We start from the raw sequence: 17,962 nt of genomic DNA on the forward strand, positions 1-17,962 counted from the left end.
GAACTGTGCAGCCTGTGTGGGAAAGTCCAGGAAGAGGGGAAATTGTCTGCAATCCTCCGTTCTTATTGAACAATGTGACAGGATAGGAAGGAAAGTGGCTGTCTGATGACATTGTGTAAGCATGCGGTTGAAGGTGTAGACTCAAATATAGAACAAAGAGAAAGAACAAAAAAAAACTGACAGCCCAGGAACAGGCCCTTCGGCCCTCTAATCCTGAGCCAATCCAAATGTACTGTCTAAATCTGGCGCCCAATTCCTAAGCATCTGTATTCCTTTGTTCCCCACCTACTCATGCATTTATCTAGACACACCCTAAATGAATCTACCGTGCCTGCCTCTACCACCTCTGATGGCAACGTGTTCCAAACGCCCACCACCCTCTGTGTGAAGTACTTGCCACGTGTATCCCCCTTAAACTTTCCACTCTCACCTTGAAAGCGTGACCTCTTGTTATTGAATCCTTCACCCTGGGAAAAAGCTTGTCTCTATCCACCCTGTCTATACCCTTCATGATTTTGTAAACCTCAATCAGGTTCCCCCTCAATCTCCTTTTTTCTAATGAAAATAAACCTAAGCTACTCAACCTTTCTTCATAGCCAGCACCTTCCATACCAGACAATATCCTCGTACCCTCTCTGCACCCTCTCCAAAGCATTCACAACCTTTTGGTAATGTGGCGACCAGAACTGTATACAGTATTCTAAATGTGGCCGAACCAATGTCTTGTACAATTTTGACATGACTTGCCAGCTCATATACTCAATACTCCGTCCAATGAAGGCAAGCATACTATATGCCTTCTGGACCACTCTATCCACCTGTGCAACAACCTTCAGGGTACAATGGACCTGCACTCTCAGATCTCTCGACCCATCAACTTTTCCCAAGGCCCTTCCGTTCATTGTATAATTCGCTCTAGAATTAGTCTTGTTGAAATGCATCATCTCACATTTGTCTGGATTGAAATCTATCTGCCACTTTCCTGCCAACTCTCCAGTCTATCTATATCCTCCTGTATTCTCTGACAGTCCCTTATGCTTTCTGCTACTCCACCAATCCTCATGTCATCTGTAAACTTGCTGATCACATCAACAGTGCCCTCTTCCAGATCATTTATGTATATCACAAACAACAGTGGCCCTAACACTAATCCCTGTGGAACACCACTGGTCACCTTTCTCCATTTCAAGAAACTCCCTTCAACTACTACTCTCTGTCTCCTGTTGTTTAACCAGTTCTTTATCCAAGTAGCTAGAACACCGTGCACAGCATATGACTTTACTTTCTCCATTAGTCTACCATGGGGAACCTTATCAAACACCTTACTAAAATCCATGTATATGACATCAATAGCCCTTCCTTCATCTATCAACTTGGTCATTTCCTCGAAGAACTCTATTAGGTTGGTAAGGCACAATTTCCTCCGCACAGTGGGGTTCCACAGGGGTCAGTGTCGGGGCCACTGTTGTTTGTAATATACATAAATGATCTGGAAGAGGGCATGTTGCCTATCACTGATAAGCCCATTCTTTTCTAAATATAAATAGATCCCATTCCTCAGTACCCTGTCCAGCAACATTCCCACCACCAACGTCAGGCTCACTGGTCTGTAGTTACCCGGAATATCCCTACTGCCCTTCTTGTATAGGGGATAACATGAGCAACATTCCAGTCCTCCGGCACCTCACTTGTATTTAAGGATTCCACAAAGATATCTGTCAGGGCCCCAGCTATTTCCTCTCTCACCTCCCTCAGCAACCTGGGATAGATCCCATCTGGTCCTAGGGATTTGTCCACCTTAATAACCTCTAGCCTACCCAACACACCTTCCCTACTTATGTCAACGTGATCCAGACTAATCAAACTTCTGTCCCTAATCTCAAGATTCATTATGTTCCTGTCCTCAGTGAACACTGATGCAAAGTAATCATTCAGAATCTCACCCATTCTCTCAGGTTCGACACACAGCCTTTCTTCATTATCCTTTAGTGGACCAATCCTTTCTCTAGTTACCCGCTTGCCTCTTATATAAGAATAAAATGCTTTGGGATTCTCCTTAATTCTGCTTGCTAAAACTATTTCATGACCCCTTTTAGCCTGCTTGATTCCTCGTTTAACACTTGCCCTTCTCTTCCGATATTCCTCCAGGGCCCGTTCTGTTCTTAGCTGCCTAGTCCTTATGTACACTTCCCTTTTCCTCTTGGCTAGTGGTACAATTTCTCCTGTCATCCACAGTTCACGAACCTTGCCCTTCCTCTCCTTTGCCTTCAACGGGATATGCTTAGCCTGCACTATCTATAACCTATCTTTGAAGACCTCCCACATCTCAAATGTGAACTTCCCTTCAAATAGCTGTGTCCATTTCTGAGCTCCTGTCTAATTTTGATATAATTGGCCTTGGCCCAGTTTAGTACGCTTCCCTTTGGACCACTCTCTTCTTTATCTACAAGTATTCTAAAGCTTACAGAATTGTGGTCACTGTTCCCAAAGAAATCCTCCACCACAACTTCTACCATCTGTCCTGGCTCGTTCCCCAGTACCAGGTCAACTATGCCCCTTCCCTCGTTGGACTATTGACATACTGCTCTAGGAAACTCTCCTAGACGCTTCTTACAAATTCTGCCCCATCCAGACCTCTGACGCTAAGTGTATCCCAATCAATGTTGGGAAAATTAAAATCTCCCATCGCCACTACCCTATTGCCTCTACATCTTTCCATAATCTGTTTATCTATTTGCTCTTCTACCTCACGTTCACTGTTGGGAGGCCTGTAATACAGCCCCAACAATGTAACTGCACCCTTCTTATTTCTCAGCTCCACCCATAATGCCTCACTAGCCAAGACCTCCGTAGCATCCTCCTTTAGCACAGCCGTGTTATCGTCCCTGACCAGCAATGCAACTCCACCCCCCCTTTTACTTCCCTCCCTGTCCTGTCTAAAGAGTCTATATCCAGGAACATTTAGTTGCCAATCATCATGCCCTTCCTTCAACCAAGTCTCTGTGATTGCAATAATGTCATACTCCCAAGCACCAATCCAAGCCCATCTGCTATGTTCATCTGCCTTACACACTGTACTCCTTGCATTAGATGCATTTCAGGCCACCAGTTTTTTTGCGCTCATCTGCTCCCTGCCTACTCTTCCCTTTATTAATGCTATCTTCATAATTCTAAAGTCTCCAGGATCCACCTCGCTGCCTACTTGTTTTCTCTTCTGGTCCCCAGTCCCCTGCCACATCAGTTTAAAACTTCCCCAATAGCAGTAGCAAAAACTCCCCCAAGGACATTGGTTCCGGTCTGGTTCACATGTAGACCGTCCCTTTTGTAATAGTCCCACCTTCCCCAGAACTGATCCCAATGTCCAATAAATCTGAACCCCTCCCTCCTACACCATCTCTCGAGCCACGTGTTCATCCTGCCTATTTTTTCATTTCTACGCTGGCTAGCACGTGGCACTGGTAGTAATCCCGAAATCGCGATCTTTGAGGTCCTCCTCTTTAACCTCTCTCTTAGCTCCCTAAATTCTTCTTTCAGGGCCTCATCTCATTTTCTACTTATATCGTTGATGCCTATATGCACAAAGACAACTGGCTGTTCACCCTCCCCTTTTAGAATGCTCTGCAATCAATAGGTGACATCCCTGACCCGAGCACCTGGGAGGTAACATACCATCCGGGAGTCCCGTTTTCAGCCACAGAACTGCCTATCTACTCCCCTCACAGTAGAATCCCCTATGACTATGGTCCTACGAGACTTTTTCCTGCCCTTTTGAACGGCAGTGCCTGCCATGGTGCCATGATCTTGACAACTGCTGCCCTCCCCCTGGTGAGCCATCTCCCCCAACAGTATCCAAAACGGTATACCTGTTTTGGAGGGAGATGACCGCAGGGGACACCGACACTGCCTTCCTACTCTTTTTCTGTCTTTTGGTCACCCATTCACTGTCTCCCTCAGTAATTCTAACCTATGGTGTGACCAGTTCACTAAACGTGCTATCCACGACCTCCTCAGCATCATGGATGCTCCACAGTGAGTCCATCCGCAGCTCCAGAGTCATCATGCAGCTGGACACACTTCTTGCAAGTGTAAGAGTCAGGGACATCAGACACGTTCCTAAGCTCCCACATCATGCAAGAGGCACATGCCACGGGTCTGAGTTCCCCTGCCATTGTAAGCTTAGCTTTATATGAACTAAAACCAAACAATGCACTTAAATATATGAAAAAGAAAGATAAGAAAAAAATAAAAGCCTTACCTTACAGAATCTTTTTCTTCCGGTTAGAGGAGGGGTGGGGGGAGGCGAGAGGGAGATACTACATGTGTAGTATCGTGGGTTTAACCATTGTCCAATATAAATTAAGCCCTTACCTTCCCAGCAGCCCTCACTTGACCTCACCTTCTCTCCTCACCGCTCTGTCAAAATGGAGGCCCAACTCCTGAGGTAAGTCCCTTTTTAAGCGGGAAAACTTACCTTTCCTGGCAGCCCTCGCTTCAACTTACCTTCTCTCCTCGCTGCTCTGGCAAAATGGAGCCTGAGAGTTTAATTACTATTATATTATTGAGCTGTGCAGGCTCTTCAATCCACTCTCTATCTTTATCTAGAGTGCAGGCTTGTTGTAATGACGGATGTAATGATCAAAAGAAATGTTGGGCAATAAACCTGGCAGTGTTTCTCTGACCCCAGGGCTCGCAACACTGTTTCTCATAGTAATTGACTGAGATCAACAAATTTGACAAAGTTAATTGATCAAACCTCACCCAGCTCTGCTGTGTGTCCCAGTCTCTCTCATCACACACACAATCACACACACACACATACACAAACACACAGTTTAAAAATTTATATTACCCCTCTTCAATTAACAACAAAGTGACAAAGCTCCTTTGAATGTCTAACTACATTTATATTGCAAGAAGAGTTTGGAGATGTGAGCATTGTTGGGTGGGTCAGCATTTATTGCCTGTCCTCAGTTGCCCTGAAGAAAGTGGTGTGGAGCTGTCGTCTTGAACCACTGCAGTCCATGTATTAAAGGATTCAATGCTTGCAGGTAGGGATGATTAGATTAGATTAGATTAGATTAGATTACAGTGTGGAAACAGGCCCTTCGGCCCAACAAGTCCACACAGACCCGCCGAAGCGCAACCCACCCATACCCTTACATTTACCCCTTACCTAACACTACGGGCAATTTAGCATGGCCAATTCACCTGACCTGCACATCTTTGGACTGTGAGAGGAAACCGGAGCACCCGGAGGAAACCCACGCAGACACGGGGAGAACGAGCAAACTCCACACAGTCAGTCGCCTGAGGCGGGAATTGAACCCGGGTCTCAGGCGCTGTGAGGCAGCAGTGCTAACCACTGTGCCACCGTGCCGCCCACAAACTGTAGAACTGATGTAGAACCTGCAGTCATAGGGTCACTCCCAGAGACACAGGATCAGTGTCACTCTCACAGACACATGGTCAGTGTCACTCCCACAGTCATAGGATTGTGTCACTCCTACAAACACAGGGTTAGTATCACTCCCAGTCACATTATATATGTCACTCCCACAGTCACAAGATCAGTGCCACTTCCACAGTCATACTATCAGTGCCACACCCACAGGCATATTAGTCTCAATCCATCAGACAAAGCTCAGTGTCACTCCCACAGACACAGAGTCAGTGTCACTCCCACAGCAACACTGTCGGTGTCACTCCCGCAGATACATTGTCAATGTCACACCCACAGAAACACAGTCACTGTCTGTCACTCACACAGACACACTGTCACTGTTATACCTACAGTCACACAGTCTGTGTCACTCCCACAGACACAAAGTCAGTGTCACTCCCACAGACACATTGTTGTCAGTACTATTCCCACAGAAACAGAGTTAGTGTATCAGTTTGGCCTGAAGGGTATTAAGAAATGTTCTCCAGTGCTGATTGTGACTTGTTAATGGTGTTCCATTGTGTTTTATAATAAAGACCATGAACTCTGCTTCCAGGTAAACCAGGAGAAGGTGGGTGATCGGGGCTCAGGTCTGGGCTACCTGGAGCACATCTGCCAGCTCATCGAGACCATAGGCCAATTGCAGGACCAGAACAAGCAGTTGCAGAAGCAAGCATTGATCACAGAGAGAGCCCTCAAAGTGAACAGGATGAAGGAGGTAAGAGGCTCCATCTGTTGTACAAAGTCTATGTACATGTAAAAGCACTGGGTGAGCCTTGCTCTGGTGGAGGTCCAGCCTTGTGAGTAAGCCCAGTGTCCAGAAGGCTCAAGCTGGGGAACAGGAGCTATGGTGAGCAGTTAGTTTTCAGATGTCTGGCTAAGAGAAGTGTCAGAGGTGTGGGCACATCAAGAGCTGCAGATAACCAGGATGTCTAAGGTCTCATCACTGCTCATGAAAATGGGACATGTGACCTCTCTTCCCTTGGCCCCAGGTCCTGGAACCACTTTGTGACAATGGCAACTAACCAAGTGGCAGTGCCCAGGGCTAATGTCCCATTCAGTACAGTTCCCCATGAGCTGCAAATCCAATTGGAGGCCTACACAGCAATAGTGCCAGAAGGAGCACTGGTCATTTCTGAGATTGCAGCTGAGACCATAGGGAAATGCCAAAGCACAGACACAGCCTCCATCCCTTCGGAGAGAGTGCAGTGGGTTTGGGGAAACCAAGTAAACAAACTTTCTATATCAGTCTGAGAACGAATTGGGGTTTGGAGGGGATCATCTTGGTGGATGCTGATACGAAGGATGTCCAAAAGGAGAACCATTCCCACCCCCTCATCATCTCCCTGCTGCCCCACTCACTGTGCCAGGGGACCATTGAAACACTAGGAGGTTTACTCAGAGGTGCCCACTGACAAAATGCCTGTGATAGTGGGAGAAGGTCCTTTCTAGATACTGGCTGACTTGGACTCCTGGTGGGTGTGACAGCTGCCACCTCACCCAGTACTGGTGATGGAACGTCCCATCTAGTGAGTGGCATCCCACTCAACCTTTCCCACACAGATTTTACCTGCCATCCCATTTCCCAGATTGTCACCAAAGAACTGCTAAAATTCAGTTCATTGAACTCAGCCACTTGTGTATACCTCCTAGGAACTGGGTTAAAGCACTGGGATAGCCAATTAGAGAAAAGTTAATGCTGTTTCTTCAGCTATATGTTAAAGGACAGGTGAGGGACTGGGTCATTTTGGATTTAGTGTCGTGTCATTAGAAATAACTCATTTACCTCATTGTAAAGAAGTGTTTGAAATAATGACCATAATTTCATATTAGGTTTCAATGTGATATACTTTGAAACTAGGGTGTTAAATCTGAGCAAAATAAACTATGAGGATATAAGAAGCAAGTTGGCTATGGTGATTTGGGAAAAACTGGAAAGATTTTATAGAGGCAGCAGCTAGGATAGAAAGAAGGGGTTGAACAGCTGGTTTGAGTTGCAGAGTAGCACCAACAGATTCAAATCCTGTATTGGCTGAAGTCACCATGAAGGCCCTGCCTTCAACTTCTTCCTCACCTGAGCTGTAGTGATGCTCAGTTTAAACCACCCCCAATCGTCTCACGCTCTCTTTCTCTAATGGGAGGGCAGCCCTGTCGTTCTCTGGGACTACAGCGACTTTATCTTTCACCTTTACCTCATATTTAAAGAAATACTACTCAGTCTGCAATAGACATTCATTCCCTCAAGGCACAAACACCCAAAGGGATTAGCCATGACCAACAGAAGAAATTAAATATTGTAGTAGATGTCAGGAAAAGGGGCAAATCTGGGATTGGCAGCAAAATAGAACCCAGCAAAGGAGGCAATTTATAAGGAAAGTGAAAAAATGATGTGAATGTGAGTATGAAACTTAAACACAGACTGTAAAAGCCTTCTTTAGGTGTGTGCAAAGTGAAAGATTAGCTCGGACAAATGTGGGTTCATTACAGGTGGAGACAGAATGCATGGTGCAGGACAGGGAAATGGCAGAAAAAAATGAACAATCAATTTGTGTCTCTCTTCACAAAACATGATCTAGACCATCTCCCAGAAGTCTTAGGCAATCAAATGGCTTGTGAAATTGAGGGACTAAAAGAAGTTCATGAAGAGTTCTTGAAAAGTTAATTGTTTTAAAGGTTGATAAATCCCCTGTACTAGATGAGCTTTATTCCAGTTTGACATCAGTAGTGGAGAAATTCTAAAATCCATTATAAAACACTAGGCACTTGGAAATTGATAATGGAAAATAATTTCCTTTGTGATTGACAAACATGCTGGAGTTTTTGAAGACATAACTCAGGGTATTGGTGAATGGATGTAGTGTATTTGGAATTTCAGAAGGCTTTTGATTAGGTCCCACACAGCAGGTTAGTAAATATTGATATAGCGCATGGGGTTGCTGGAGGGTTTTTATAAAATGGATTGGTTAATAGACAGAAAGCAAAGAGTAGGAATAAACAGATCGATCTCAGAATGGCTGACTGTTACAAGTGGGTTACCGTGAGGATCACTGCTGAGGCTGTAGCTGTGCACAGTCAATATAAATAATTTGGATAGTGGGATCAATTGTAATATTTCTATATTTGCTGATTACACCAAACTGGTGGGAATGCAATTTGTCAGTAGGATGCAAGGAGACTACAAGAGAATAAGTGAATGTGCTGGAATATTGGTGCTGGAATATAGTGTGAATAAGCTAGAAGTTATTCACTTTAGTAGAATAAAACAGAAAGGCAAAGTAATTCTTAAATATTCAGAGATTGGGAAGTGTGGGTGTCCTTGTTCATGAGTCATTAAAAAGTATCTGGGAGGTGGAACACTTCACCCTGGCTTGGAAATACATCGCTGTTCCTTCACTGTCACCAGATCAAAATTCTGGAATTTGTTCCCTAATAGCATTGTGGGTGTCCTAACAACCCAGAGATTGAGCTGTTCAAGAGGGCACCTTCCTCAGGGCAATTAGAGAGGGACAATAAATGTGCCCACATTTCAAGGACAAATGGAAAAACAATCAGGTAGCAAGGGCAAACTAACTGTATTTGGTCTTCATCAGAAGGGGATGTGATACAGGAGTAAAGATGTCTTGTTGAAGTTGTATAGAGCCACATTTAGACCTCTCCTAGACTACTCTACAATTTTGGTCTCTTTATCTAAGGAAGGACAAGTTAGGTGAATTGGCCATGCTAAATTGCCCCTAGTGTTCAGGAATTCAGGTTAGGTGCATTAGTTAGGGGTAAATGTAGGGTCGGGGAATGGATCTGGGTGGGTTACTCTTCAGAGGGTCAGTGTGGACTTGTTGGGCCAAATGGCCTGTTTCCACACTGTAGTGATTCTACAAATGGAGGTTTACCAGATTACCTTAAATGTATTCCCCCGCCCAGTCATTGATCTCACCACCAAGGAGAACTGCTTCTTTCTGTCTACCCTATCTATGCCCCTCATAACTTTATACATCTCAATCATGTCCCCTCTCAATTTCCTCTGTTTTAGAGAAAACAACCCCAATCTGTCCAATCTCTCTTCATTAACTGAAACTCTCCAGGTCAGTCAACATCCTGGTAAGTCTCCTTGCACTCTCTCCAGTGCTAACACAGCCCTCCTTTGAAGGGACTGTGATAGTAAGGATCTGTGAGTGAGGGTCTGTGGGAATAAGGGGATCACTGAATATAGAAATCACAAATGTTTGAGAGGTATTGGGAGGTTGGACGATTGAAGCAGGCAGTGTTGGTTGACCTCAGGAAGTTACTCAGCCCTGTGTAACTGTACATCCAGGCTGATCCAGACATCCCTCGGATGTAAACTGTGAGATTAACTGAGCTTGAGGGGAGCACAGAACAACTGCCCTGTAACCAAATCTAATGACAGTCTGTTTTAAAGGGGAGTAAATGACAGGGATCCACGGAGACAGAGGACAGATGAAAAACGGCTGAGATAAAGTCTGTCCTGTTAACACTGAGAGCAGTAACAGCTTTGTGCAATGAACATTGTCTGATGGAGAAAGGTTCACACTCCCTCTTCACCACTACCCCATGGGGTAGAGACAACATAAGGATCTCTTCTCTCTGGGGCAACCTCTCTCTCTCACTCACTTTTTACATATGTGTGAGTTTTTCTCTCTTTCTCTCAATCTGTATCTTTCTGTCTCACATGTGTGTATGTGTATGTGTCTCACTGAACAATTGCTCTTTCAATCTGCATGAACAATAGGGTTTTGTTTCATTCTGCCAATCTTCTTGACTATCTCTTTTCTTTCTCAAAATGTGTCTATGTTTATCTGTATGTGTATGTGGGTCTGATCATGTGTGCCTGAATATGTGCATGCGTGTTTGTACATCTGCCTGATTGTTCAGGAGAATGGGTTGAAATACATTTCATTCATGATCGAATGGTGGAGCAGAATGGCCTGATTCTGTTCCTATATCATATGGTCTTATGGATTGTGTGTGCATGTGTGTGTGTCAGCCCAATTCTGAATGTGTATGTCTATGTATCTGCTTGATTGTATGCTTGTCTGTATGTCTGCCTAAATTGTGTGCACGTGCATCTGTACGACTGCCTGATTGTGTGTATATTTAAGTCTGCCTTTTTGGGCGGATGGGTGTGTGTGTGTGTGTGTGTGTGTGAGTGTGCACACGTGTGTTATCTGATGCATTTGGAGCATATGGTTTTTCTGCTGAATGGTGTTCCACTGGTTTTTAAAGCTGAGAACTTGCAGGAAAACAGGATATCCGTTTGGAGGCTGGTTGTTGCAGAATATGCAGCTGCTAACATACAACACTGCTCTCCCAACTGCCTTTCGGCCTGTGTTAGATTCCCTTCACCATCAAAGTGCTGATCAGCAGGACATCGAGGTGCACTTCCAACTCAGAAACATTTAAAAATCGAATGACAGCTTATCACTCCCTCACTCAGTTGCTCCCTGATTCCCTAACTCCAAGAGTTCATTCCCTCGCTCCTTCATTCCCTCAGTTCCTCGTGATCTTCATTTCTCACTCCTTCAGTCTCTCAACTCAGTTCTTCAGTCACAGAATTATTGAATCATACAGTACAGAAGAGACCTTATGTCCTATTATGTCTGTACCACTAAAACATTTAGTCCTTCACTCCCTCACTATTCCTCTGATTCTCAGCCTCAAACAAGGATTGGGGAAGTGGGAGAAGAGGAGAGAGAGGGGAGGTGGCAGGGGGAGAGAAAGGGAATAGGAGTGTTGGGAGTAGGAGTGAGTTGGAGAGAAGGCAGTGGGAGGGGTGGGAGAGAAAGAGGAGTGGGAGGGAAATATGGGAGGTGGAATGGGGAAGTGGGGACAAGTGGGGAGTTTGGGAGGGTTGAGGAAGTGGGTGTTCAGAGCTTGAGTTATAGGGAGGACTGAAGGAAGAGAAGGGAGACGGAGGGGGAGTGTCGGTCAGTGCCCTATCCTTTAAAGTCCTTCACAATGACTCTCTAACAATAAACCTTTCCTTTTTCCCCATCCAGGAGTTTTTCCTGAATCACTGCTCATGTGGAGCTGTTGGAATCTATCAGAGTCTGGCAAACCTCCCTGATCTCCAGATAGGATCTTGCAGCAGCTCTCCAAGCCATGGGATCTCCTTCAAGGGGGAGAACACAGCTCAGATCACAGGGAGGACGGAGAACAACAGTCAACAAGGTCTGTCACTGACTTCAGCTCCTGGTCCAGCACCAACTACACTCAGTTTACATAGAACCTAGAACATAGAGCATTACAGTGCAGTACAGGCCCTTTGGCCCTCAATGTTGCGCCGACCTGTGGAACCAATCTGAAGCCTCTCTATTATACACTATTCCATTTTCATCCATATGTTCATCCAATGACTATCTAAATGCCCTTAAAGTTGGCATGTCTACTACCATTGCAGACAGTGCGTCCCATGCCCCTACTACTCTCTAAGTAAAGAAACTACCTCTGACATCTGTCCTATATCTATCACCCCCTCAATATAAAGCTATGTCCCCTCATGCTAGCCATCATAATCCGAGGAAAAAGGCCCTCACTGTCCAACCTGTTTGACCCTCTGATTATCTTATATGTCTCAATTAAGTCACCTCTCAACCTTCTCTCGAACGCAAACAGCCTCAGGTCCCCCAGCCTTTCCTCATAAGGCCTTCCCTCCATACCAGGCAACATCCTAGTAAGTCTCCTCTGCACCCTTTCCAAAGCTTCCAAATCCTTCCTACAATGCGGTGATCAGAATTGTATGCAATACTCCAAGTGCGGCAGCACCAGAGTTTTGTACAGCTGCAGCATGACCTCCTGACTCTGAAACCCAATCCCTCTACCAATAAAAACTAACACACTATATGCCTTCTTAACAACCCTATTAACCTGGGTGGCAACTTTCAGGGATCTATGTACATGGACACTGAGATCTCTCTGCTCATCTACACTACCAAAAGTCTTACCATTAGCCCAGTACTCTATTCCTGTTACTCCTTCCAAAGTGAATCGTCTCACACTTTTCCGCATTAAACTCCATTTGCCACCTCTCAGCCCAGCTCTGCAACTTTATGGGCAGTACGGTGGCACAGTGGTTAGCACTGCTGCCTCACAGCGCCAGAGACCTGGGTTCAATTCCCGCCTCAGGCAACTGACTGTGTGGAGTTTGCACGTTCTCCCCGTCTCTGCATGGGTTTCCTCTGGGTGCTCCAGTTTCCTCCCACAGTCCAAAGATGTGCAGGTCAGGTGAATTGGCCATGATAAATTGCCCGTAGTGTTAGGTTAGGGGTATGGGTGGGTTGCGCTTCGGCGGGTCAGTATGGACTTGTTGGGCCGAAGGGCCTGTTTCCACACTGTAATGTAATCCAGTCTTATCTATGTCCCTCTGTAACCTGCAACATCCTTCAGCAATTATCCACAACTCCACTAACCTTATTGTCATCCACAAATTTACCAACCCATCCTTCTACACCCTCACCTAGGTCATTTATAAAAATGACAAACAGTAGTGGCTCCAAAACAGATCCTTGTGGCACACCATTAGTAACTGAACTCCAGGATGAACATTTCTGATTAACCATCACCATCTGTCTTCTTTCAGCTAGCCAATTTCTAATCCAAACAGCTAAGTCACCTTCAGTCACATGCCTCTGTATTTTGTGCAATAGCCTATCGTGGGGAACCTTATCAAATGCCTTACTGAAATCTATATCAACTGCTTCACCGTCATCCACCTGTTTGGTCACCGTCTCAAAGAACTCAATAAGGTTTGTGAGGCAAGACCTACTCTTCACAAAACCATGTTGACTATCCCTAATCAACTTATTCCTCTCTAGATGATTATAAATCATATCTCTTATATCTTTTTCTAACACTTCACCCACAATTGAAGTGAGTGGTATGCCTACAAACATACCACTCAGGTTAATCTCTGAACATGGGATCTCGCAACTACAGGAGTTAGTGAGTGAATGATGATTGAGAGAGTGAGTAAGAGATGAGTGGGAGTGAGAGGTGAATAAGTGAGGGGTGAGAAAGTGAGGGGTGAGAGCATGAGGGAAGAATTCAGTGAGTGAGGAGTGAAAGTGAGTGAGGGGTGAGTGAGTGAGGGTTCAGTTAATGTGGAGTGCAATTGAATGAGGGGCTCAGTGAGTGAAGGCTCAGTTAGTGGGGGGTGATTGAGTGAGGGGCTCAGTGACTGTGGGGCTCAGTGAGTGAAGGCCTAGTCAGTGAGGGATACAAATGTCTGAGGGGTGAGTGAGTGAGGGCTCTGTGAATGAACAGTTTAGGCTATTGTGGAGCAGTGTTCTCTGCTTTGTACATTGCTGATACTCGTTGAGCAGTGAGTGAGTGAATCAGGGTATGCTGCTGAATGCAAGCTGTACTCAACCATTATTGGAGCTTTGAACCTGTCTGCTTTACATTAAATAGGGTTAAGGTAATTGTGTGAACAAAGCCCCCATCAGTGTTTGGGAGCTGTTAAATGTAGTACTTCCACAGTTGTTTGGAGTCCCTTACCCATAGATCTCAGCTGGATTGGGGTGGGCTGCTGTGTCCTGGTTAAAGAATGTGACAACAGTGAGCTCGCTATGATGGAAGCAATTGGGTCACACCTGCTAAATAAAGGTGCCTCTGTTACAGCTGAGGATACACAGCCAAACGGCAGAGAACAGAGCAGAAAGTACATGTGCAGAAAAATGTTAAGTCAGCAAGACCTGGTGCTTGGCCATGAAGAACTGAGTGAGCTCAACTCTCACTGCCAGGACCACCAAGATGTGAGTAACTTCAATTGTTAACATCACACTTTGAAGGGCAGTCAGATCATTTTTAAAAACATTGGCAACTGATTTGAGAAAATGTTATGAGAAAGTGCACTGATTCCACTTGGTGTTTTAGAGTGGAGTGACATTTTTGAAAATAGAAGATTCTGAAACTCTCCTTGGTTCAACATTACACCCGTGACCTTGCTGCTGGCAGTGGAAAGTGTCCTGCTTTTGTGCTTCCTGTCTCCTGTAGATGCCTTTGATCTTCCATTTGCTGATTTTTCCTGTACTCACCCCAGTGTTGACTCTCAGCAATATCCACAGGGACCTTTTGGAACTGTCCGTGCATCCTGTTTTGTGGCCAATTTCCCTGTTAATTTGTTAAAGCTGATGTTTTGAAGTTCAGTTCAGTCATTTAGCATGGTGCCTCTGTCAGGAAATCCTGAGCAGGGACACAGACTGAGACTACAGAGACCACAGCAGGTTGCAGATACTCCATGGGGTGCAGTGGTCTTTTCTTGGTCCCTGCTCTTTTTTTGGTCTAAGGAAGCTTTCTTTTTATTCTATCATGGCACATGAGCATTCTTGTTTACTGCCCATCCCTAGTTGTCCCTGAGAAGGTGGTAGTGAGCTGCCTTCTTGAACAGCTGCAGTCCATGTGCTGTAGGTAAATCCACAATGCTATTAGATGCAGGATGATTAGGGGGTTAGATAGGGTTGACAGTGTGAACCTTTTCCCGCGTATGGAGTCGGGTATTACAAGGGGGCATAGCTTTAAATTAAGGGGGGGTAGATATAGGACTGAAGTTAGGGGTAGGTTCTTCACTCAGCGAGTCGTAAGTTCATGGAATGCCCTGCCAGCAGCAGTGGTGGACTCTCCCTCTTTATGGGCATTTAAGCGGGCATTGGATAGGTATATGGAGGATAGTGGGTTAGTATAGGTTAGGTGGGCTTGGATCGGCGCAACATCGAGGGCCAAAGGGCCTGTACTGCGCTGTATTCTTCTATGTTCTATATTAGGGAGGGAATTCCAGGATTTTAAACCAGTGACAATGAAGGAATGGTGATAAATTTCCAAATGATGAGTTGACTTGGAGGGGAACTTTCAGGTAGTGGTATTCCCATATATCTGCTGCGCTTGTCCTTCTAAATGGAAGTGGTCATGGGTTTGGAAGGTGCTGTCTAAGGATATTTGGTGAATTTCTGAAGTGCATTTTATAGATAGTACACACTGCTGCTACTGTGCTTCAGTGATGGATGCTTGTGAATATGGTGCCAGTCAAGTGGGCTGTTGTATCCTGTTTGGTGTCAAGCTTCTTGTGTTTTGTCGGAGCTGCACCCATCCAGGCAAGTGCCTCACACTCTGACTTGTGGAACTTGGCTACAAGAGAGAATATTAAAGTGAGCATACAGATCAGCGACCAAGTTATGGAAATTGTTGCTGAGTTATGTAGACCATCAAAGTGCAAAGACAATGCCAACTCACTCTTCACTAATACTGCAGTGTAAGAAGCTGTGGCTATTTCATAAGTGAAGAATGGATGCAGTTCCTCTGGTTAGTGGAGACTGGCCAGCACATTCCCATTTAACAGAGCTGAGCTTTGAATTGATCCATACTTTATTCCTCAACTACAGACTTAATCCTGACAAGTGACTGACACTAAACCAGACTGTTTACGCCTTTTATGTCATATTCCCACCAACAAAACAGCACTCGAATGCAATGTTTTCCCAGCCAGTCCATAGCCCTTATTCATGGTTTTGTAACCATTCCATTCAAATGCTGGTCACCCATATCTTGCTCATCATAACCTGAGGTCATCCAAAACTTTGATGTCTGTATCTTAACCCACTGCAAAGCTCTGTGCCCACTCTCCCTCTCTCTCTCTCTCACACACGCACACACACGATTGTAACATTCTCATTCTTGTTTTCAAATCTCTCCAAGGCCTGGCCCCTCCATCTCTCTGGAATCTCCTCCAGTCCCACAACCCTCTAAGAGTTCTGCATTCCTGTAATTCTATCTGCTGGTGTACCTTCATTTGCCTGACCTGCTGGACTCCCTCCCTACCCGCCTTGCCTTGTGTCCTCACCTTCCCCCTCAAAACCTATTTCTTTGACAAAAGCGTTTGGTCACCTTTCCAAAAAGCTCCTCCTGCGGCTCAGCTTTAATTTTTACTTGTTGATGCTGCTGTGAAGCACCTTGGGATGTTTCATTGCAATCAAAATGCTATGTGAATGTAGGCTGTTGCTGTTCTTAAAGCCTCTTAAAGGAAGCAGCAAGCAATATTTGGCCTCAGCACCACTGTGACCTTCACTTCTCCATCCCTGCCAGAACCTCTACAGGGCAAGATTAGAATGGGGCAGGTTTGGTAGTGATGCTTCCACAGTGGAATAACCAGCTGTAAATTCGTTACACCGCAGAGAGTCCACTCAGCCCACTTTGCGGTACCGACTGTGTGGAAGTGTTACTCAACTAGCCTCACTCTGCCTTCCTTTCCCTGTTACTCTACAAATCTCTCCTCTTTGGCTGATTATTCAATTGCCTTTCCAACGCCTCAATTGGCTCAGCCTCGATGAGTTGCATTTCAATCTAAACTGGTGACTGCTAAATAGAACTTTTTGCTCATGTCATCATTGTTACTTTTGCCAATTACCTTAAATCCCCACCTCCTTCATTCGCAATCCCTTCCCAAGTGGAAACAGTTTCTCCTGATCGACTCTGTCTGGAACCCTCCTGGTTTTAAAAACCTTACTCAATCTCTCTTCAACCTTCTGTGCAAGAACAACAGTCTTTCCATATGATTGAAATTCCTCACCCTGGAGGCATTCTTGTAAGTCCCTTAAACCCTCTTTCTGTTACTCTTACTGAAATGCCTATAACTGGATACAAAATATTCCAAGGCTGAATCATTGCCCACTGTCTGGAACACTGGAGACCACACCTACATCCAGAGATGTGAATTAGGACCCCTTGGAGATCCTAGCTTCCTCCCTCCCCGGGAACTACCCAGGGAGTTTGAACTTGTTACATGGAATTTCCTGGCTCTCGGAGAACCTGCAAGGCAGAATCCGAGTCTTCAGGAAGGTCCTTGGTACTTATCTCAATTGTTACTTAGGAAGTCTCAGGCAGAGAAAATCTTGTCTAGCTCCAGGATAAACATACAACTGACCCTTTAATTCCCTCTTGACCTTTCACCAGTTCCCCGATTACCCCCCAACCTGACCTGACTAGACCCCATCACCCAACCTCCCCCAGACTCACCCAAGCCTGCCAATTGCCCAAACCTCTGATCTGGATAACTCCTACAATCTGACTCTCTCCTCCATCTGATTACCTCAACCTTCAAACTCCCACTGAAACTCCAATGTTCTTGGACTGTCTGTGTGCCATCACAACCCTCCGGTTGCACCCCTCTGCCCACAACATTCCGGCTGCCCCATCTTACCCCATCGACCCTCCAACTGCCTTAATGACACAATCCCAACCTGACAATTCCTTCTGATCTGACCACCTACCCTATACCCCTTTACACACCTACCTCCATCCCATCTCATTCACTTAACCATACTATCTCCCTGAGCTCACTTGCCTAACCCACCCTGGCATTATTCATGATAGTTTGTGGAAAGAAACCAATCATTATCACAGTTGGAGTTCAATTTGATTCATAGCTTAAAAAGGTTATTAGACATGACTTTAACACGAGGTAATGAATGCAAATGTTTTAAAAGGGATGAAGTACTCAAGCAGTTTTAAATGTACTGA

General features: G+C 45.2%; 1 protein-coding gene across 2 annotated transcripts in view; it reads left to right on the top strand.

The window, feature by feature from the left end:
- The window catches only part of LOC122561003 (uncharacterized), a 62,188-nt gene that overhangs the window by 33,148 nt on the left and 11,078 nt on the right, over positions 1-17,962 (top strand). For both annotated transcript variants that reach the window (XM_043712267.2, XM_043712265.2), the window contains exons 3-5: positions 5,997-6,158; positions 11,452-11,623; positions 14,072-14,205. In XM_043712267.2, coding sequence (XP_043568202.1) covers positions 5,997-6,158; positions 11,452-11,623; positions 14,072-14,205 — 468 coding nt within the window. The remainder of the gene's footprint in view (positions 1-5,996; positions 6,159-11,451; positions 11,624-14,071; positions 14,206-17,962) is intronic.

The sequence above is a fragment of the Chiloscyllium plagiosum genome, unplaced genomic scaffold, assembly GCF_037043375.1.
Source record: "Chiloscyllium plagiosum isolate Xiang-an unplaced genomic scaffold, Cpla_swu_hap1 HiC_scaffold_22, whole genome shotgun sequence".
Lineage (NCBI taxonomy): Eukaryota > Metazoa > Chordata > Chondrichthyes > Orectolobiformes > Hemiscylliidae > Chiloscyllium > Chiloscyllium plagiosum.